The following is a 19210-nucleotide window of genomic DNA, read 5'->3' on the forward strand; positions in this document are numbered from 1 at the left end:
TTTAGATACCTATCGGCTATGCCATTTGTCATTGTCTGTAAGTAAGATCGCGACAAGTGGATAAAGCTCCCAATTTGATCAATTGGGCTTCGTATAGAAGCATAAGATGCCTATCGGTTATGGTATTAGGAACTGTAAGTAGGATCGTGACAAGTGGATAAAGCTCCCAATCAGATCAATTGGGCTTCATATAGAAGCATAAGATGCCTATCGGCTATGCCATTTGTCACTGCAAAGTAGGATCATGATAAGTGAATAAAGCTCCCAATCCGATCAATTGGGCTTCATATAGAAGCATAAGATGCCTATTGGCTATGCCATCTGTCACTGTAAGTAGGATTGTGACAAGTGGATAAAGCTCCCAATCCGATCAATTGGGCTTCATATAGAAGCATAAGATGCCTATTGGCTATGCCATCTATCAGTGTAAGTAGGATCATGACAAGTGGATAAAGCTCCCAATCCGATCAATTGGGCTTAATATAGAAGCATAAGATGCCTATCGGCTATGCCATCTATCACTGTAAGTAGGATCGTGAGAAGTGGATAAAGCTCCCAGTATGATCATTTGGGCTTCAAACAGAAGCATTAGATGCCTATCGGCTGCTTTCTATGAGTAGGATTGTGACATGTGGACAAAGCTCCTTGGGGAGATTCGATCGAATCGGGGTTTCCGAACAGGGAGTGCTTTGTAGCCTGACCAATCGGCGACCGAGCCTTTGGGCCGTCCAACGCGTGATCCATAGCATGACCTGCTGCTGCTGCCCAACTTCTTTGCCTTATACATGTATATGTGCTTTAGTGTGGAACCGAGGTGGCCCGAGAAAGGGGTCTATATATGTAATTTCGGAGAAAACAAGAACAAATCGACCTGGCTATTTATTTATTTCCAGTTTTTCCAATTAATAAATCACACGATAACAAACCAATAATTAGTAACTAGTAATTAGTTATTAGTAATTAGCAATCAACAGATAACAATCAAGTAATTAATAGTTAAAAATCAAGTAATTAATAGTTAACAACCAAGTAATTAATAGTGAACAGTCAAGTAATTAATAGATTAATAGTGAATAGTCAAGTAATTAATAGTGAATAGTTAATAATTAGTAATAATAGATACGGGCGAGGAACCTTGGCTATGGCTTCATCTTCATCTTCAGAAAAGATCCCCGTCCTTTGTAATGTAATCCTTCATTTCTTCTGCTCAGATTCATCCATGGAATCCCGACCTTTCAGCAATGGCCCCCTTTTGCTCCGATCAGAAAGGTCTTCATCCGGTCTTGTAACCTGTTTCTTCTCTTCTGCTTCGATTCATCCATGAGAACCTTCATCTTCCTTTCCACCTGATCTCTTAGCAATGGTTACTTGCCCCGATCAGACAGCAATTCATCATCCCGTAGTCAGTCGTTCCTCTTGCTCCTACTCATCCATTACATCTCTCAAATTTTTTTATTTTTTTTCTGATGAAACCTTCATCTTTTAGCAAAATGATGTTTTCTTGATCCGTTCAGAAAGATCTCCATCCTGTATGTTATCAGTCACTTGTTCGGCACAGATTCATCCATTACACCTTTCATTTTCTCTGATGTAATCTTCTTCATCTTCAATACATAGGTAGCACAGCTTTCATTTACCTTTCATTTTTCTTTATTCGTTGATCATTTGATGCCAAAAACAAAACTATTCGATTTTAATGTTTTTTCATCCTAATGCTTCGTCAGATAATCTGATGAGCTATTTATGAAATAACGATTTCTTGCTCTTACCAGAATCAGAAGCTTACATTTCATGGATATTTCTTTGTGCAGTTTTAAGAAGCAATCCGATTCATATTTCCAGTAAATCTTGAAGCTTTTTTCAATCAATCTTCATCAAAATATATCTATATAATTGGTAATAACCTAACTTTCCTGCCTTTTCCTATTTTTGGTTTCTTCTTCTGGGCTGTTTTCTGGATATGGCTACCTTGAGAAACAGAAAACAACCTGGAAATGTATGCATTTGATCTATTCTCATCGACATTCTTGTTCTTATTTTAGAGGATATTCGTCATAATATTTGGCCTTCTTTATTCCTCATTTCCGCTGCACTAAGAAATGTATAAATTCATCCATTAAACTCGCAAACCTTTATCATCAGCATTACAGGTAACAAAAATTCCCTTTTCCTTTCCTTCCCAGTTGACCCTTGCTGTACCAGAAGTTAAAACCTCATGGTGTCTCAGTTTTTATACATGAGGGCCTACATTTCAAATTCCAGAATGTTAAAAACAATTGCCTGGAAATTTAAGGGTTTTGATCTGTTTTCCTCTCTATTCACAGTGAATCTGAACTTTGCATCTCATGTTATGTCCTTTCTAGTTTATATTTTCAAGAAGGGGTCGTCATTTCTATCTAATCATCAAGCTTTCTTCAACCTATCGTCGTCATTCACAGGTAACCAACCTTTTGTGTTCCTTACCATCTATCCTTCTTATGCCAGAATTTGCACCCACCACGGGTTTCTTTTCTGCCAAAATTACGAAATGAAGAATTTATAATAAAAAACATTAAAATTTAAGCATTTGATGCTCCAATATTATCAGCCTTAATTCAACTCAAAAAACTATTTTGTCCTATATTACCTCTTTGGTGATCCATTATCAGAGGCCTTGATTTAACTTAAACAAACAACACGAAAATTTCCCCATTTGATCTGTGCTCATCAGTCTTTTGTTGATCAGCAGTCTTGTGCAGAGTAAATCCTAACATCTTGTTTCATTTCAGAGATTGGATACAGTAATAAAATATTTTGCTGTCTTGATTATGCAAGAACAGGAGAATTCCTCTTTCAATCATCAAATGGCTTTCTTTGGGTCTACAAGCTGTAAGTATCTATGCCATGTGAATCATGCTTGTTTTTGCACTCACTCACACGATTCGTTAAAAAATCACAGTTGATCAAATCCCCCATTGGGAGATCTGCATGGACCTCAGAGGATGATAGTAAAGTGACCATTTTACTATTCTTTTGCAGCCGACTTTGTATATAATTTATTTTATGGATTTGGGCCTAGTAAGGCTGTAACATGATATGATGGTTAGAGGCTCGTTATTTCAAATTTAAAAACTGCACATAAGAAAACCACAACCTGGTTAATTAGCATCATGTGTAAATCTCTTCCGTACCAATTTTTTTGTGAAGTTAAACTTCAATTATGTAATCAGCCTTGATGATGTACCATATATGACTGGTTGAGCCAACTAAGAATCTGAAATAAAGAATACCGGAACTATCGTGATTTTTATTATATTAGCATTAAAAGAACAAAGAATCTCCAAACAAGTGAATGACACAATTGTTACCATCACAATTCACAAAAACTCTCAAGGATCTGTGTTGCTTCAAATGTCTGGATCAAGAGATCTGAGTTCACTAACTTTGGATGTACATATTTAGTCTGATGGCACAAAACAATTAATATTCACGACCAGTGTTTAGGAACTGCTTCGAAAAAGTCATAATGCTCTTGGAGTTGCATCTTATTTACAATCCTCCCATCATAAAGCACACTCTAGTAATTCTTTTGGACTGCTATATACAAAGTGATAATATTTCCAAGCTATTAATAATGGAAGTTTATTCTCGATTTCCAGCTTTTGGATCATCAACAGTTAGTCCCTTTGGAGGGGTGACACCTGCAAATCCATTTGCAACAACAGCACCAAGTGCCTTTGGGGCCAGCCAAGGCACATCTATATTCGGATCAACACCTATTGAAAACCCTAGTTTTGGGTCTCAGACAGGTAGCTCTCTCTTTGGAGGGACAACCTGCGTATTTGGAGCCACTCAAGCTTCACAGTTTGGTTCTTCAACTCCAGCATTTGGTGCGTCCTCAGCGCCTTTATTTGGATCAGGTTTAAATCAACGGAAAACAACTCTGAAATACCTCCCCACCTCCCTGTTTTATTACTTTCCCAAGTGCCCTTATTTTTAAATTATTTCATCAAATATCATGGATCAAACCTGAAAGAGCAATTACATGGCAGTCAGCCCCTTTTTCTTCTTTTGGAACTGACCAAGGGTCCTGGGAAATAACAGAACCTCTTGGGCATTTCATTTGGGGAAATAAATAAAAAACGCAAGGGTATTTCAAACTTTTTCCCTTAAATCAATTGCTAGTATTATGCCCCAACAGTCATGAAGTAATAATCAGTATTCGGAATTAAATTGTCTTCATTTACATTTATCTCTCTTTTTTTCCAGGTTCATCTACATTTGGGCAGAAAACTACAACCACGTTTGGGGGGCTTGGCTCAGCCACAACACAAGTTAATCCCTTTGGAAGTACAACATCTGGGCAGTCTCAACCTACATTTGGCATTCCAACAACTAATGCCTTTGGTGCCTCACCAAGTCCTGCTTTTGGAACTACTTCATCTTTATTTAGCAGCAGCACTTCTCTTTTTGGACAGTCTACTTCTCTGTTTGGAAGTAGTACAAGTTCAACATCTGGGTTTGGAACTGGGGTTTCTCCCTTTGGAACATCAAATGCGCCTGCATTTGGTATGGTCAATGTATAATCTCCAACAATTCATATGGATGTCTGTATTGCATGTATACATTAGCACATACACACCCATACACATGCATGTAAGTGGTAAAAATATATCTGTCTTAACTTTCAGGTTCTTCGTCAATGTTTCCGACCTGTAGTTTTGGCCCATCTACTTTTGGTAGCCAACGTCCTGGTAGTAGAAGAGCTCCATATTCTGTAACAAATGATGCAGAGTCTGGGGTTAGTGGTCAACCCGGGAAATTCACGTCTGTATGTGCTATGCTTACTTATAAGGATAAATCACATGAGGAATTGAGATGGGAAGATTATCAAGCTGGGGATAAAGGTTGGTTTGTTTCAACTTTTTATTTATGCTTCTTTGTAGTTTGTTAGCGAAAGATTCAGTACATGTGAGGGGGATGGGTGACTTCTTAATCATAATTAGTTTATTTATCAAGACAAATATTTTAATTGACTTTTTTAACTTATTTAGATGGTTAAAATAACATTAGGATAATGCATACTATGTGCCCCGTGAGGTTACCATCTACTTTTTAGAAAGATGTAAGGAAAAGCTTTGGAACACCTTAATTTTTCTTTATTTCATCAAATGCACCTGATCAATCCTTAAAACAGAGAGAAAGGGGTTGGATTGACCATATAGCTACTTGAGGTTGATCAAGGGCATTTGGTAATGATGAAAAAATTACAGGAAAAACTCAGGGATATTTTAGAGTTTTCCCAAAATATATATTAGTCATTGATAGACAATTGGTTTGTTAAATATAGGTGGTTTGAGTCCAATTATACAGCAGGCAAGGAGTGGAATGTTTGGGCAAATTGCACTGACAACAACACCAAGTCCATTTGCTTCGACAACTACCAGTATATTTGGTCCTAAACTTGTAGGAGGATCACTTGGGATGTCTACTAATGGTGGAGGAATCACTTCTCCATTTGGAAATCTTTCAACTAGTTCTACTTTCGGTCAATCAAGCTCATCAGCCTTTGGAATCTCTTCATCCCTTGGAGCTGCCAGCACTCCTAGTTTGGCATTGTCAGGTTTTGGGATTACCACTTTTGGAAGCAAGTGTCGTTATTTCCATCTTCATTCTTATTGCTATCATTCTAGTATTTTTCTTTTGTACTGCATCTGGTAGTGGAGAGAACCACAGCGTTGTACATCTAATTCATCTCATAAGGCTGATTTTGGTCTTTAATAGAGGTTTAGTTTAAACTGTTTCTTTCTTTCTTCATCTTCAGGCATGTTTGGTAACAGCAGTTCAATATTTGGTTCGAGTCCATTTGCACCAAGTCAAACAAATGGTGCTCTTTTTTCAAGCCCAACAGAAGCATTGGGTTCAACTTTATTCGGAAATTCATCAGCCATTCAAACTCCAAAGCTAGTAGGTTTTCATCCCTTATTTTTTTTAATGGGTAAAACACCCTAACATGTTGGGTAATACCAGAGTATCCCCAAGCTCAAAAAGATTACCAGAATACTCCAATGTGATACAAAAGCTATTAATACAGAGAACCATTCTGGTGATTATCTAAGATCCAGATGTTCTGGTAGATATCCAAAAAGTGTTCTAGTGTTCTGGATATTTTGTCCTTTTCAGGAATTACTATGTATGGACATATTTTTTATATTATTATAAAACTCTCAGCATGGTTATTTATTTGGTGGCTTCCAGAGTAACCCACAATTACAAACTATGGGGGGGTTTAGCTTCCCATCTTTTTCAGAGTCTCAGCCAGGTTTTCAAGAATGATAAAAATGGGTTTGTTCATTTACTTGCTTCCATAATAGCACCTTGGTGGCAACGTATGCTTTTTGTTACTTCTATGCAGCTGCTGGCGTGTTTGGAATATCATCTACCCCAGGAACAAATACAACTTTTGCCCAACAGTAAGAATTTGTATGTGTGTTCTTTTATATGCTTGAATATTATCTTTCTAAGCATATGCTTTCCTTTCGTTAAACTTTTCAAGAAATTTCATGTATGTTTCTTTGTATGCTTGAATATGTCATTGGTGCTTTTAAAGCATAAGATTTTCCTTTTTTCCAAGATTCCTCAACTCTGTCTCTTTATATGCTTGAATTCGTCATTTGTCGTCTGTAGGCATAGTGGTTCTCCCTCTTTTCAAGAACTTTCATCTACGCCTCTTTATATGCATGAATATGTCATTGGTTTTCTCTAAACCATATGCCTTTCCTTCATTTCAAGAAACTTCCATTGGCTTTTTGTGCTTGAATATGTCATTGGTCCTCTCTGAGCACATGCTTTCCTTTTTTTTTCCATTTTTCCTCAGGCCTACTATCCTTGTGCCTACAAGCAGCCCATTTGGAAGCCCACCTTCAGTACCTCAGGTGTCCATTGATCAGAGTGCTGTTACAGGTCCATCAGTACAGTGTGGTATATCTAGCCTTCCAGTAAGTAACCTTTTCCTTCTTTTGCTTAGTAATATGGAACTGAACACAATATGATCATTATTCATCTTTATTCCAAGGTGGTATTTCTAGCCTTCCAGCAAGTACATTTTCCTTGTGCTTAGACATGCTAAAACATAATATCGTTACATTTTTTATTTTGAGGTTTCTGAAAACCCCACCCCAATGCGAAGTACTTCACTTTTGACTCCAAGACATATGATTCAAAGTTCGAGGATCCGGATGCAATCACGGCGACATCATCCTCGTAAAGATAGCTCGAAGGTAGCACCAAAGGCTAATGAAATCCATATTTTTGCATTTCTAATAATTTACATAACTTTAGATTGTGGCCAGGAAATGTCTAATGGCAATGGGATCCTTAGTTTTACCTTCTGATATCATTATACATACTCAAAATGTCAACGTTTGGTAGGTTTCCACCTTTAATGAAGGTGAGGAATTACCCAAGGCAGATTCCTTTGTTCCAAGGGAGACCCTAGAGAACCCAAGGGCTTTGTTTGTCAATGAGAAACCGGATCACTCTCCAATCAGTACTACTAGTGCAAGCATGATTCCTGAAGCCATTTCTACGTCTGCAGAGCAAGGTGGAGTCCTGAGTTTTATATTTGAATAGTTTCAAGTAAGGGTAGATTTTGATGTTTGATTGTATGCATGGATGAACTTTTGATCTTTTGATTTAGTCTAAGATTCATTGATTTCTCTGGAGAAGAACTCCAAAAAGCCTTTTGAGTCTTTTGTATTATTCTGAATGCTGTTGGTCAACCCTCTCTTTAGAGGGAGGAGGGGCATCTCCCAAGTGAAGGACAAGAGGACATAAAATACCATGGTGTCTCATACCACAAAATATTATATAATGCTATCCCTTGGATGTTGAGACATACGGATCAGAAAGAAGACATTGCTGCCTCACCAATAGAGGAGTCTTGACAGCGTCTCAAGATGCCTTGATGAAGGGGATAGCTAGTCCCTTTACATAGGCCAACACCACCTTTGGCTCCCAAACCACCAAGTGTTTCCACATGTCATAGATCTTTATGGGTTTTTTCCATAGGATAACTGGTTTCCCACTTATCCTACCCTTCAACCATTAAAATTACCTTTAGAATTGTTCTTTAAAGTTATGCTTATAATAGGGGGGCTGACTGAGACCATTTGTAATGGCACATAAATTCAGAAAACAGGGATGAATTAGTCATATAATTTGCTCAAATAACACATTATTATTTGAGGGTTGCTGACTGAAGGCATTCAGTGAAATAATAAAAACATAGGCGTTTGAGGAAACAAAGAGAAACTTGGATCATTCTGGAAATATTATCTTTAATACATCCACAATTTCAAGAAAGAAAGAAAGCTATATTAATGTCTTTTAGGAGTTCAATTGGCATAAAAGATCGAACACCTTTGAGATCAAGCAATCAAAATCAAAATAACTAAAATAGGGTACTTAAAAAACTATACAATTGTGAACTTAGATAGACTGAAACCTCTGCCATTGAAAACTATCCATCATAGCGCTGCTCCAAGATGAAGACATTTCTGAAGTGAGGGAAGCACCTTCGGCACAAGGTGATAATGGCCTTTATTTGTTGATGACAAGTGTGACAAGAGAAACTACTATGGATACCATTTCTTAATATCTTATGTTATTTTCAGTAGGTTTCATCAGGGAATAGAATGTCCTAATATCTTACATTTTATTTATAGGAATTGGAGCAACAGAGGAGATTAATTGGCAACCTAGAAGTACAAAATGTAAGTTATACTTCGTTTGGGAAGGCAGTGATTTTGATTCATGAATTATGAACACTAAAAGAATCTCATTCACTAAACTGAACTGTGCAATGCAGCTTCTCCACAATTTGGTTCAGGATCTTCTGCAATCATATCAGAGTACCCAATTGAAGAAACGGTAACATTGCCAAAGGCTTCAACAAAACAAAGTGTGGAGCATATCCATAGGGGAAATGGATATATCTCTATGATGGGTCATCGGGCAGGAGAAGCAGCAGTTGCGTATGAACATGGCGCAGATATTGAAGCTGTCATGCCTAAGTTAAGACATCCTGACTACTATATTCAACCTAGAATACAAGAACTGGCTGCTAAAGAACGCGCTGAACCTGGTTACTGCCGCCGTGTGAAGAATTTTGTTGTCGGAAGACATGGATATGGTTTTATTGAGTTCTTAGGGGAGACTGATGTTAGAGGGCTTGATATAGAGAGCATAATACAGTTTAACAAATGTGAGGTTCTTGTATATATGGATGAAAGTAGAAAACCTCCTCCCGGAATGGGCTTAAATAAATCTGCTGAAATTACACTATGGAATGTGAAATGTGTTGATAAGAAGACAGGTCAGCATCTACATGATGGGCCAGAAGTAGAAAAGTTTGTGAGAAGACTAGAGAAGAAAACGGAGGATCAAGGTGCTGAAATTCTATCATATGATGCAGCTAAAGGAGAGTGGCACTTTCGTGTTAAGCATTTCAGTAAATACTCACTTGAAGAATGAATTATCTCTTGATCTTTCTGGATGGACGAACCATGGCTTAGGAGAAGAGATTTGTGTGGTCTTTTTCTTTGGAAGAATTTGCAATGTATGGTTTTTTCTGTTTTCTATTTTCAGCAGAATGTGAAGTGCCTTGCTTTGCAGGGTCCCTAAACTCCAGATTTTTCACGGGGGCCACTTAGATTTGTTGTAAATATGGAAAAATTGAAATAAAAAGTCACTGGTTCTGGTGGCTTATGCATATCTTGTGCTTGAGATGACCTCAGAAGCCTTTATAATTTGGACATTTTGTTTGGGATCATCTGTTTGATCTTGATTATGTTACAATTGAGTATGTTGCAGCTCAATCGCAAGCATGTTATGTGCATAGGGCTGAAGTGATTGTCTACAATCCAGAGCTTTGCCCAAGGGTCAGCATGTGTGAACATTAGAATTAGTGGCTCTTGAGACTGAAAGGTAGAACACTTTCTTGTCCTCACATATGGTTTTATTGAACATTAGTGGCTTTCTTGCATTTTCTTAGCATCCACCTTCTCAAGATATTGTTCAACTTCGGAATGGTACAGTGTACACTAATTAATCACAACTCTCTGTTGGGACTTTTAAGAATCCTATTTATCGCAATGCTATATTATATTCTTAACTTATTGTTCAACTTCGGATATGCCAAGTGCAAACCAATCATGACCTTGTTCAATAGGACCTTTTAATAATCTTATCATCCCAATGCCATTAATATATTGTCAATATATTATTCAAGTTTGGAATTGCAAAGTGCAAACTAATTGTGAACCTAGCAAATTGGAACTTGCAGTTGTAAGCAGTTTCTAGATTCATCATTTGTGATCCTATTGAGTATGATCAATTTGTTGGTCACCCACTTTGACATCAGCTACATTATCAATCTCAATAGCTAGCTCATGCAAACACATGATGACACCCACTTTGACATCAACTACATTATCAATCTCAATAGCTAGCTCATGCAAACACATGATGACACCCACTTTGACATCAGCTACATTATCAATCTCAATAGCTAGCTCATGCAAACACATGATGACATACACCTCGATTAGTTTGCAAAGTGCAAACTAATTGTGAACCTAGCAAATTGGATCTTGCAGTTGCAAGCAGTTTTCCAGATTCATCATTTGTGATCCTATTGAGTATGATCAATTTGTTGGTCACCCACTTTGACATCAGCTACATTATCAATCTCAATAGCTAGCTCATGCAAACACATGATGACATACACCTCGTTTATGGTAAGGGAATAATGTAGTTTGTTAGTGGCATCATTTGCATTTATATCCTCCATGAAGCGGTCATCTTGATCTTGCCACATGCCACATGACTACATAGATTTTGCTAAGCAAGTAATGTGATATGTTAGTGGCATTATTGACCTCAAGATCCTCTATGAAGTTGGCATCTCAATCTTGCTACATAGATATTGATTGGGCTAACAATTCGATGGTTTGACAATCAACATCTACCTTGCCTTTTTATTAGAAATGATGCCATCTCTTGGAGCAACATGAAGTAGTATATTGTGGCTTTCTTGAGGATGAGGACATAGATTAACGGTGTCATTATTGTTACATGCCATTTGGCTTTAGCATATCAACGGATCCAAAACAATGGAATGTGGGACCTTGTCTCACCTCCATTGCAAATGAATCCATTGAATGCTGATAGATGTACATTGTAAAGTACAACTCCAATTACTTCATCACGATGTAGAGCCTCACGTTGTTCTAGCTAGTCTCAACTAGATAACCTAGAACCAATATTTGCCAGGCCAAGACAATGTCTACTCTATTGTTGGTACACACCACTTTACATATTGGAAGGAGTTGGAGTATAAAAATTTGTCAACCGCACTGAGATTTGCATTTTGTGGACAGAAACTAGTCATGGGAAAATGTAGCATTTGTTTGATCATGACAAATGATTGTCACATAAAAATTAAAAATGTATATTATGTGTTGTAATAGCTATGACCAATGGGTTGACTACACAATTCATGGACAATGAGGACACTAGCAACAAAACCAAGGTATACAATAGAACATATTGGCAAATTCATCATGGAAACTTAGTAGGAACAATGTAGGGATCCAAGGAGTTGCAAATTTTAACTCAACATTGTTAGTTGCAAATGGCTAAACCAAGAAGTGTGATGCTCATAAAACCCCAATTATATTCAAATCTTGATTGGTGGCTCATGGATTTTCCCAAATCCCTTGAATAAACTATCATGAGTCTTTCTCGCCTATATTGAGGATCACGTCTCTTCATCTATTGCTTGTAATATCATTCTACCTCAACTTCTAAATGCACCATAGAGATATCAGAACACCATTTCTTTATGGAGATTTAGAAAAGCGCATCTACATGGAACAACCCAAAATGGTGGAAGATGTCAAGCAACCTAACTATGAATGCAAGTTAAACAAGCCATTGTTTGGCTTAAAACAATTCTTGGCAAGAGAATGATATTCCAAACTACATAAGTTCTTGCTAAATCCCAAGTCCAAACTTATATGTGAGAAAGACAAAACCAAAATTGATCATTTTAGGAGTGTATGTAGATGACTTGCACATAGCAAGTACGTCTAAAAAGGAGATACGAGAGGTGATCAAGGAGCTACAACATCACTTCCCAATCAAACATCTTGGACTATTGGAGAATTTTCTTGGAACATATGTACAAAGGAATCAGAGCCTAGGGACACTATCACTATCTCGAGCAAAGTACCTCAATAACATCATGGATAAATTTGGCATTGCAGAACATTACCCAACATCCACATCACTCATAGTACCATGTACATTATCATCTCGGAACGATGATTAAATTGTTTTTTCGGCTTAATTGAATCAAGAAGCTTTATTTCTATGAAGAACAAGTACACCTCTAAAACAAGGTTGACTATTAACGAACTGTGGTAGTTAAATGGTTGTCAAATAAGAAATTTTATAATCTCCATAGATCCTTGGTTCATTGAAGACATTGAAAAGTCTTTCTTTCTTTCTCTATGGCTCATTTTCGTGAAAATATATTTTCATATGAATTGATATATTGGTATTCTATGTTCATGAAATTGGTGTACACCACATCACTACATTCATAGTTTAGACATTTTTATATTAAATACTATTATTTGATGATGATATTCAACCTTAATTCCGGTAGAATGTTGCATTGGAAAGCCCCTCCTCAACTAAAGAGAAAGGCATCTAATATTATGGAAATGAGCTCATATATATTTATGACAAATAATGAGGTTGGAAGTCATGGTATTTACAATCTACCATTTTTTATAGCAATCACCACATTTGAGGAACTCCAATGCTTCCAAGTCATTTGAAGGAGACATCCACATACTAAGGGATACTTTAGCACACACCATTCCAAAGAGTGGCCTCTTATAACTCTTTAATTGGATAGTCTAACTCATAAAAAAATTTGAGCCTTTTCACTCAAAAAGTATGTTCTACATGCTTTTCACTCAAAAAGTCCTCTCTTCTCAAAGTACAATACTTGCTTGAAAACATTACGTACATGGCCACATACTTGTGGGACTTGGCGCAACTCAAAGAATCAACCTTGTATTCTAGCGTAGCCATGTGTATAACATCCCATTCTTAGTTCCAACATGACGGACATTCAAACCCCCTCTTCTTAGCTAATCTTAACATTATTGGGAATATCTAGAGAACTTAGGATGGGAATAATTAACCTTTACAAATGTCTTGAAATAAGGATTGCCATCTTTCACAAAAGGGGACTACTCTTCTAAAGTATTCCTCAATGATTGATACCTTATCAATCAATACATAAAGGGAAGTGTCCAACTTGGGTGCACAAAAGTTAATGCCACACAAGTATTGTGTGATCTTCGAGTAGCATACATACTATGTATAGGTTGGATTAGCTATCCCCTTCGTTATGACATCTTGAGATGCTACGAAGACCACATTGGTGAGGCTAAGCTCTTCTTTTTGAATCCGTTATTCAACAACAACGGGAGTACTCTTCAAGAGTTACAACCTCCAGTCCCAACATTTAAGATTAAGACAAAAGATTTGGGCAAATTAAGCTAATAATAAGGCTCATAACTAATAAGACCTTAAGACGTCAAGAGAGTTTAAACTCTAGCTCAAGTTTACTAATTGTTTAAGAAGAGATTAAAACATTAATAAAAGTCTCCTTTATTTCCTAAATAATGCCTTTGGCACTTTTGCATTATGCCACAAGTCTTTCTGTTCCTTTCTCCCTTTCCTGAGCACTACATTGTTTCCACCTCGTGGCAAACGGATACACACAAACACATAAGATCAACTAGACTTCATGCATTGTTTCCATCTAAATTGTATTGTTAGTAGTCATGCATTACAAATCAAACTAATGATGAGCAAAAAGAATAAGATATCATGGAGAAGTGAATTAAGGGTACTTAACCACACCAGAGCAAAGGATATGAGATAAACATAAAGTGTCATTGGTGTCCAATAAGTCCAAGATATCAAGCATTGGTTCCATAAAGAAATGATGTGTGAACGTTGCATCTAAGATCCTCTTGGCTTAGAGAGCTCATAAACGAAGCACAACGTTGTCCGGTTTGAAGTCAATCTCAATGTGGTTACCCAAGCTCGACACCTCACACAAAAGTTACAACAACACAATAAATGAGGTTTAAGTTTTGATAAGCGGTCGCAAAAACAAAGAACATCTCATTCTAATTATAGCTCCACAAGTCCCCATTTGTAATTGATGTTGTACCCGAGAAGCAATGCCAAAACGATGTCCTAACTGAACCTAAAGAGTTTCCCTTAATACCCATAAAGCAAGCAACATATCCAAACCCCAAGGCTCAGTTCTCTAGATCAAGGAATTTATGGCGTTATTGCAGGAAGAAAAACATGCACAACGTATTGGTGACAAGAAAATATTAGGATGGAACTGTCATTCTGATTGAAACACACTAAAAGGTTATATGGAGCCCTCACAACAATTTGTAGGATGCACACAAAAGCCAACAACTAATGAAAGTTTAACAACTTTGATGTAGCCAACAATGCTTGATCAATATGACAAAGTCAATATACCCCTCCTAGAACAAATCCTATCCTCAAAGGTTATAGTTTTGCTTCAAGAAGTGTGTAGAATGGTTGGACAACATAGTGCAACTTACCACATACTAAAATTCGTGCTTGACAAACATTCTTGCCACAATATCTCAAGATAAATTCTTGGCCTTGCTATGATGTGTTATGGACTTCCCACGTACATGTAAGTACATGCTGTAGAATTTTCCCAATATGGGCACATGCCACTAGCTTCACACTTTGGGTTATGCTTCAATGTTCATGGAATGGTTGTTGAAGAACCATATAAGGTCAAGAAGCTATTTGGAATGTACAAAAAACTCACTACAACCATGCAAGGTTGGCTTACGGGGAGCCACAAGTTTAGGCTTCCCTTGCATAGTCGCGTAGACCACACTGCTAAAAAGAAAAATAAGTGAAAACTACCACTATTGTAGGTACCTAATTAAGTTATCCTTTCGACGACCTAAGATATGAAATGAACTTGTTGATAAAGAGAACATTGTAAATTACATTAGAGCAATCTAGCAAGAATCAAAGACTCTCATGAATTGTTAAAGATGGTTCAAGGCAACAATGAGTGTTGGTTTCCGGAATCAATACCATTGGAAACCCATACGCGAAAAACTTGATCCTTACAATGTGGTTCACAATCCACAATGTGCAACCCTGTCAACATAACCTCATAAAATAATTGCATAAGTCAGTGATTAAGACTCTTACCTTGCCCAACAAGAAGACAATAGTACAATCATGTCAACTTTCTTGGATACATAAAACCAAACAACAATTGGCCACATGCCCAAATGTTTTTAGTTCCGTAACGTATACTCGGACTTCCATGTACAAAATGCCAAATTCTTCAACATGCTCAATGTTGAGGTCAAGCTATTTCAAAGGCAACACTAAGTAGTGGACGCAAAAATTGATATGAGAAGAAATCCATATGTGAACTAGTCAATCCCTACAATGTACAAGTCAACACATAGACCACAATTCCCAACCCAATCAACACAACTTGGTGGGTGGATAAGACTTTGACCTACGCAAAAAAGAAGATCACATACTCATTTTCAGTTTCCTAGAGACAAAACTAGCCTACAAATTTAAACAAATGGAGACCCACAACATATACATATACATTTAGGATTTTTTTATATTACACATAGTCCACGACTTCCCATTTTAACATAAATAACAAATAAATGAATAATAAATTAGATTAAGAAATAACTAATCATAATTATAATTTATAATATATACGTGTATACACAATTAACAATAACAACATTGCTAATAATAACCATAAAGTACAACAAATATAATTAGTATATAAAAAAATGTGATAATAAAAAATTATAAACAAATAAAATTTGAAGGTCTATATGCATTTATAAGGAGTCTTAAATATACAACAAACAAAATCTGTCTCCATGTGACTCAATCGAATCACCAACCACATGTGACTCAATTGAACCACAAACCCCATGTGACTCGATTGAGTCACCCAATACATGTTATAGAATAATAATGTATAATCAATAAAAATATATAATAGGTCATGAATTTGGTGCTAGGTGTGAGGGGCAATGCTCTTGATAATGCATGTTTATGATTATGAATTGAAACTAGTGGTTCACCCTCATCAACAAACAGGTGACAAAGTTGGAAACATACTACAGGCATTTCCCGGAAAACAATAAATAGTAATAATATTGAAGTAAATACATAAATAAAAGAATAAACAATAATATATATATATATATATATATATATATATATATATATATATATAAGTTTATAACCTAACCTAATCCAATAAATTAAATAAAAAATGACTTTTGATAGGCTTCATGATGTTTATCATGCTTTCTGTTAGAACAAAAAACAAAAGAAAATGTTATTTGCCAAAACATACATTTGCTCTGGCAAAGAGCTCTTGCAATAAATCTAAAAGGGTACTCTAGCAAAGCCTAAACGATTAATTACACATAGGGATCGACAACGGCTCGGCTCAAGCCTAGACCGTTTGGCTAAAGCGGCTTAGGCTTGAGCCTGCATTAACGGTTTGAGCTCGGCTCGGCTTGGCTTGAGCCTCCCAAACTGGCTCAAACTGGCTAAGCCATTTTAGTGATTTAATTGTAATAAAATTATGAAGTTCAATATAAATTGTAATAAAATTATGGTATGAAGTTGAATATTCATTGTAATAGTAGTGTTGTTTTCTCCCAAACCGGTTTAGGGATCAATTTGGTTTGGTTTGGTTTGGGTTTGAAAACCCCTAAACGGTTTAGTCTTAACCGGCTAAGCCTAAACCGAACCGTTGCCAATCCCTAATTACACATACATGTTCTAGCAAAGAACCAATGCACACATCTACCGGATGACGACAAATTACAAGACCTAGATAACAACATTGACATCAACACAACCTACTAACAATAATATTAATCACATAATAATAGCATTACTCATGTTTTGACAACAAATCCACACCTCCTTAGTCATCACCTTCTTCTTTGTCTCCACATCATTACTTCTCCATGCAACCCATAGTGATTAATATATAAATATGAGTTGTCTTATAAACACCATATCTCACCCTTCACACCCTCTACACTAGTGGACCCACCCTCAGTGTGTTCAAACATATCATCTTCTTAGCCACCACGCACCAAATTATCGCGCCATCATCGATGCTAACAAGAAGGTTGACTAACAACAACAATGAAGGCAAACATTATCAAAGATGTTGACTACTGACATCACAAAACCACATATTCCCACACCAACTTCCTCACAATGACAACATCACCACAATCTCTCATTGATATTATCATACTAAACGCATATTTGACACTGAATATTCAATCTGAATGTTAAAAATAACACTAATTACAATATCCAACAACCACTGCCATCATGACAACAATAAAAAAAACATAGCATTGATTAAGGTGAGTGGCCATTAACAAACTTGTTTAATGATGAAGAAACCACACAATAGCCTTTTGCTTGTAAAGTTGTATGCCAAGTTCTAACTTTGTACGATCAAGGGGTTCAATCAAGCATCACGCAAGTTCCTTCAGACTAACGTCACACTCTAGAACATTGACTAGATCTTCTTGCCCTTCAATGACTCTAATGAACCACCACATAAGAACCCAATCCCTGAAAATACTTGGCACGGCCCTCCATTATATCTTGTTAGATTAAATGATAACTTGGAAGGAGATGAACACAATATGTAAGAATGGACTAATGGATATTGGAACTTAGTTGGCCCAAAGTTGTACTCATCACACTTGCAAGTCAACAATTGTAAAATGATTACAAAAAAAAGCTTGCAAGTCAACAATCTTGCAAACTCCCAATCTTGCAAGTCAACAATTGTAAAATGATTACAAAAAAAAGCTAAGTAGAAGGTGAAAGGTAAACTAAAGGTATTTCCTAATTTCCTTATTTGGATCTCCTATGACCTTTCTTCTTTAATTGAGTATCATCATCATTCATGACTCTACTCTCATCTAGGCCTTGGAAAGTTGGAAAGGGAGTACAACTTACCACACTTAAGTATCCTCACATGGGCCATTCCAAAGGGGCATTTCTTTTATTTATCATGCATTGAAATAAAATAAGTCATTGATCATCATTTTTGCTCTACATCCACCCAACCCCTAGTTTCTATTTTCAATGTCTTACAAATGTCTACTCACTTGGGCATAGGTGTCTAGATGTGAGCCTAGGAATTAGTTAGCCATCCTCAATAAATTTCCCCAAGTATGGACATGCATCAAGAACTAATGTTCTCAAATTCTTTGTATTGTGCTGTAATGGATTAGATAAACACATGCTCCACACATGCTCTCTAGGTAGGAGTCAACAATGTTCTGGTCAAGCCTAAATCAAATCGTTTAACTATTGCTCAACAATTTGATGATTAGCAGTTCAATTCCACACAATTCAAACTTGAAGTTCTTAATTGGATTGGATTCAGTTTGCTTCGACTGCTTAACCCACCCAAACCAATGCCACTCAAGTCATCTATATATTTTCAACTGATAGAGAGAGAATGAGAGAAACAAAGAAAGAGTATTATTGAAAGAAAAAGGTACATTTGAGAGAGCGAGAAAGGTACCACATCCCTACACTGTCCAAAAACTATGAGAGAGGAAAATAAAGATACCATTTCAAGAAGCTACATAATATTAAACCAGAGATAAATAACCGGTTCAGACCAATCCGATTTGACTTTACCAATGCTAAGACAGTTAAGCCAAAACCAAACTGTTGCCAATTCCTCTCTCAAGGTATGTCGACTCACATGTCCTTCAATTCTCAAACATTAACCTCACCTCACATGTTCTCAGATTCTTAGTATTGGGCTATGATGGCCTAGTTAGACATGTTCCACACATTCTCTCTAGGTCTGTCAACTGTGAGATACTTTACGCAATAAGCCATATCAATCGGCTCAGTTACTAGTACACAACAGGTAAACTTTGATTTTCAGGTCTGACAGTGCTTACCATTACAGCTTTGACGCTAACAACATTGATTGCTAGGTCACTAGGTTCATAGA

The 19210-nt window shown here is 36.7% G+C and overlaps 1 protein-coding gene and 1 long non-coding RNA gene across 2 annotated transcripts; both read left to right on the forward strand.

The window, feature by feature from the left end:
- The first annotated feature begins 1158 nt into the window (after positions 1–1158).
- On the forward strand, positions 1159–2004 carry LOC147854930 (uncharacterized). The gene is made up of 3 exons (XR_015530996.1): positions 1159–1617; positions 1812–1896; positions 1981–2004. It is a non-coding gene; the product is annotated as an uncharacterized LOC147854930 (long non-coding RNA).
- Positions 2005–2042: 38 nt separating this feature from the next.
- Positions 2043–9799, forward strand: LOC147854931 (nuclear pore complex protein NUP98A-like). The gene is made up of 15 exons (XM_087331001.1): positions 2043–2150; positions 2325–2438; positions 2815–2868; positions 3639–3899; positions 4249–4548; positions 4671–4886; positions 5330–5696; positions 5766–5946; positions 6238–6301; positions 6395–6452; positions 6857–6977; positions 7140–7259; positions 7411–7582; positions 8706–8753; positions 8849–9799. Exons 2-15 carry the CDS (start codon positions 2351–2353, stop codon positions 9511–9513), a joined length of 2715 nt encoding a protein of 904 aa, XP_087187127.1. The 5' UTR covers positions 2043–2150; positions 2325–2350; the 3' UTR covers positions 9514–9799.
- The last annotated feature ends 9411 nt before the right edge of the window (positions 9800–19210 follow it).

This window comes from Azolla caroliniana, unplaced genomic scaffold (assembly GCF_043228905.1).
Source record: "Azolla caroliniana isolate FFs.n. ecotype wild unplaced genomic scaffold, voAzoCaro1.0.p SCAF_15, whole genome shotgun sequence".
NCBI classification, from domain to species: domain Eukaryota; kingdom Viridiplantae; phylum Streptophyta; class Polypodiopsida; order Salviniales; family Salviniaceae; genus Azolla; species Azolla caroliniana.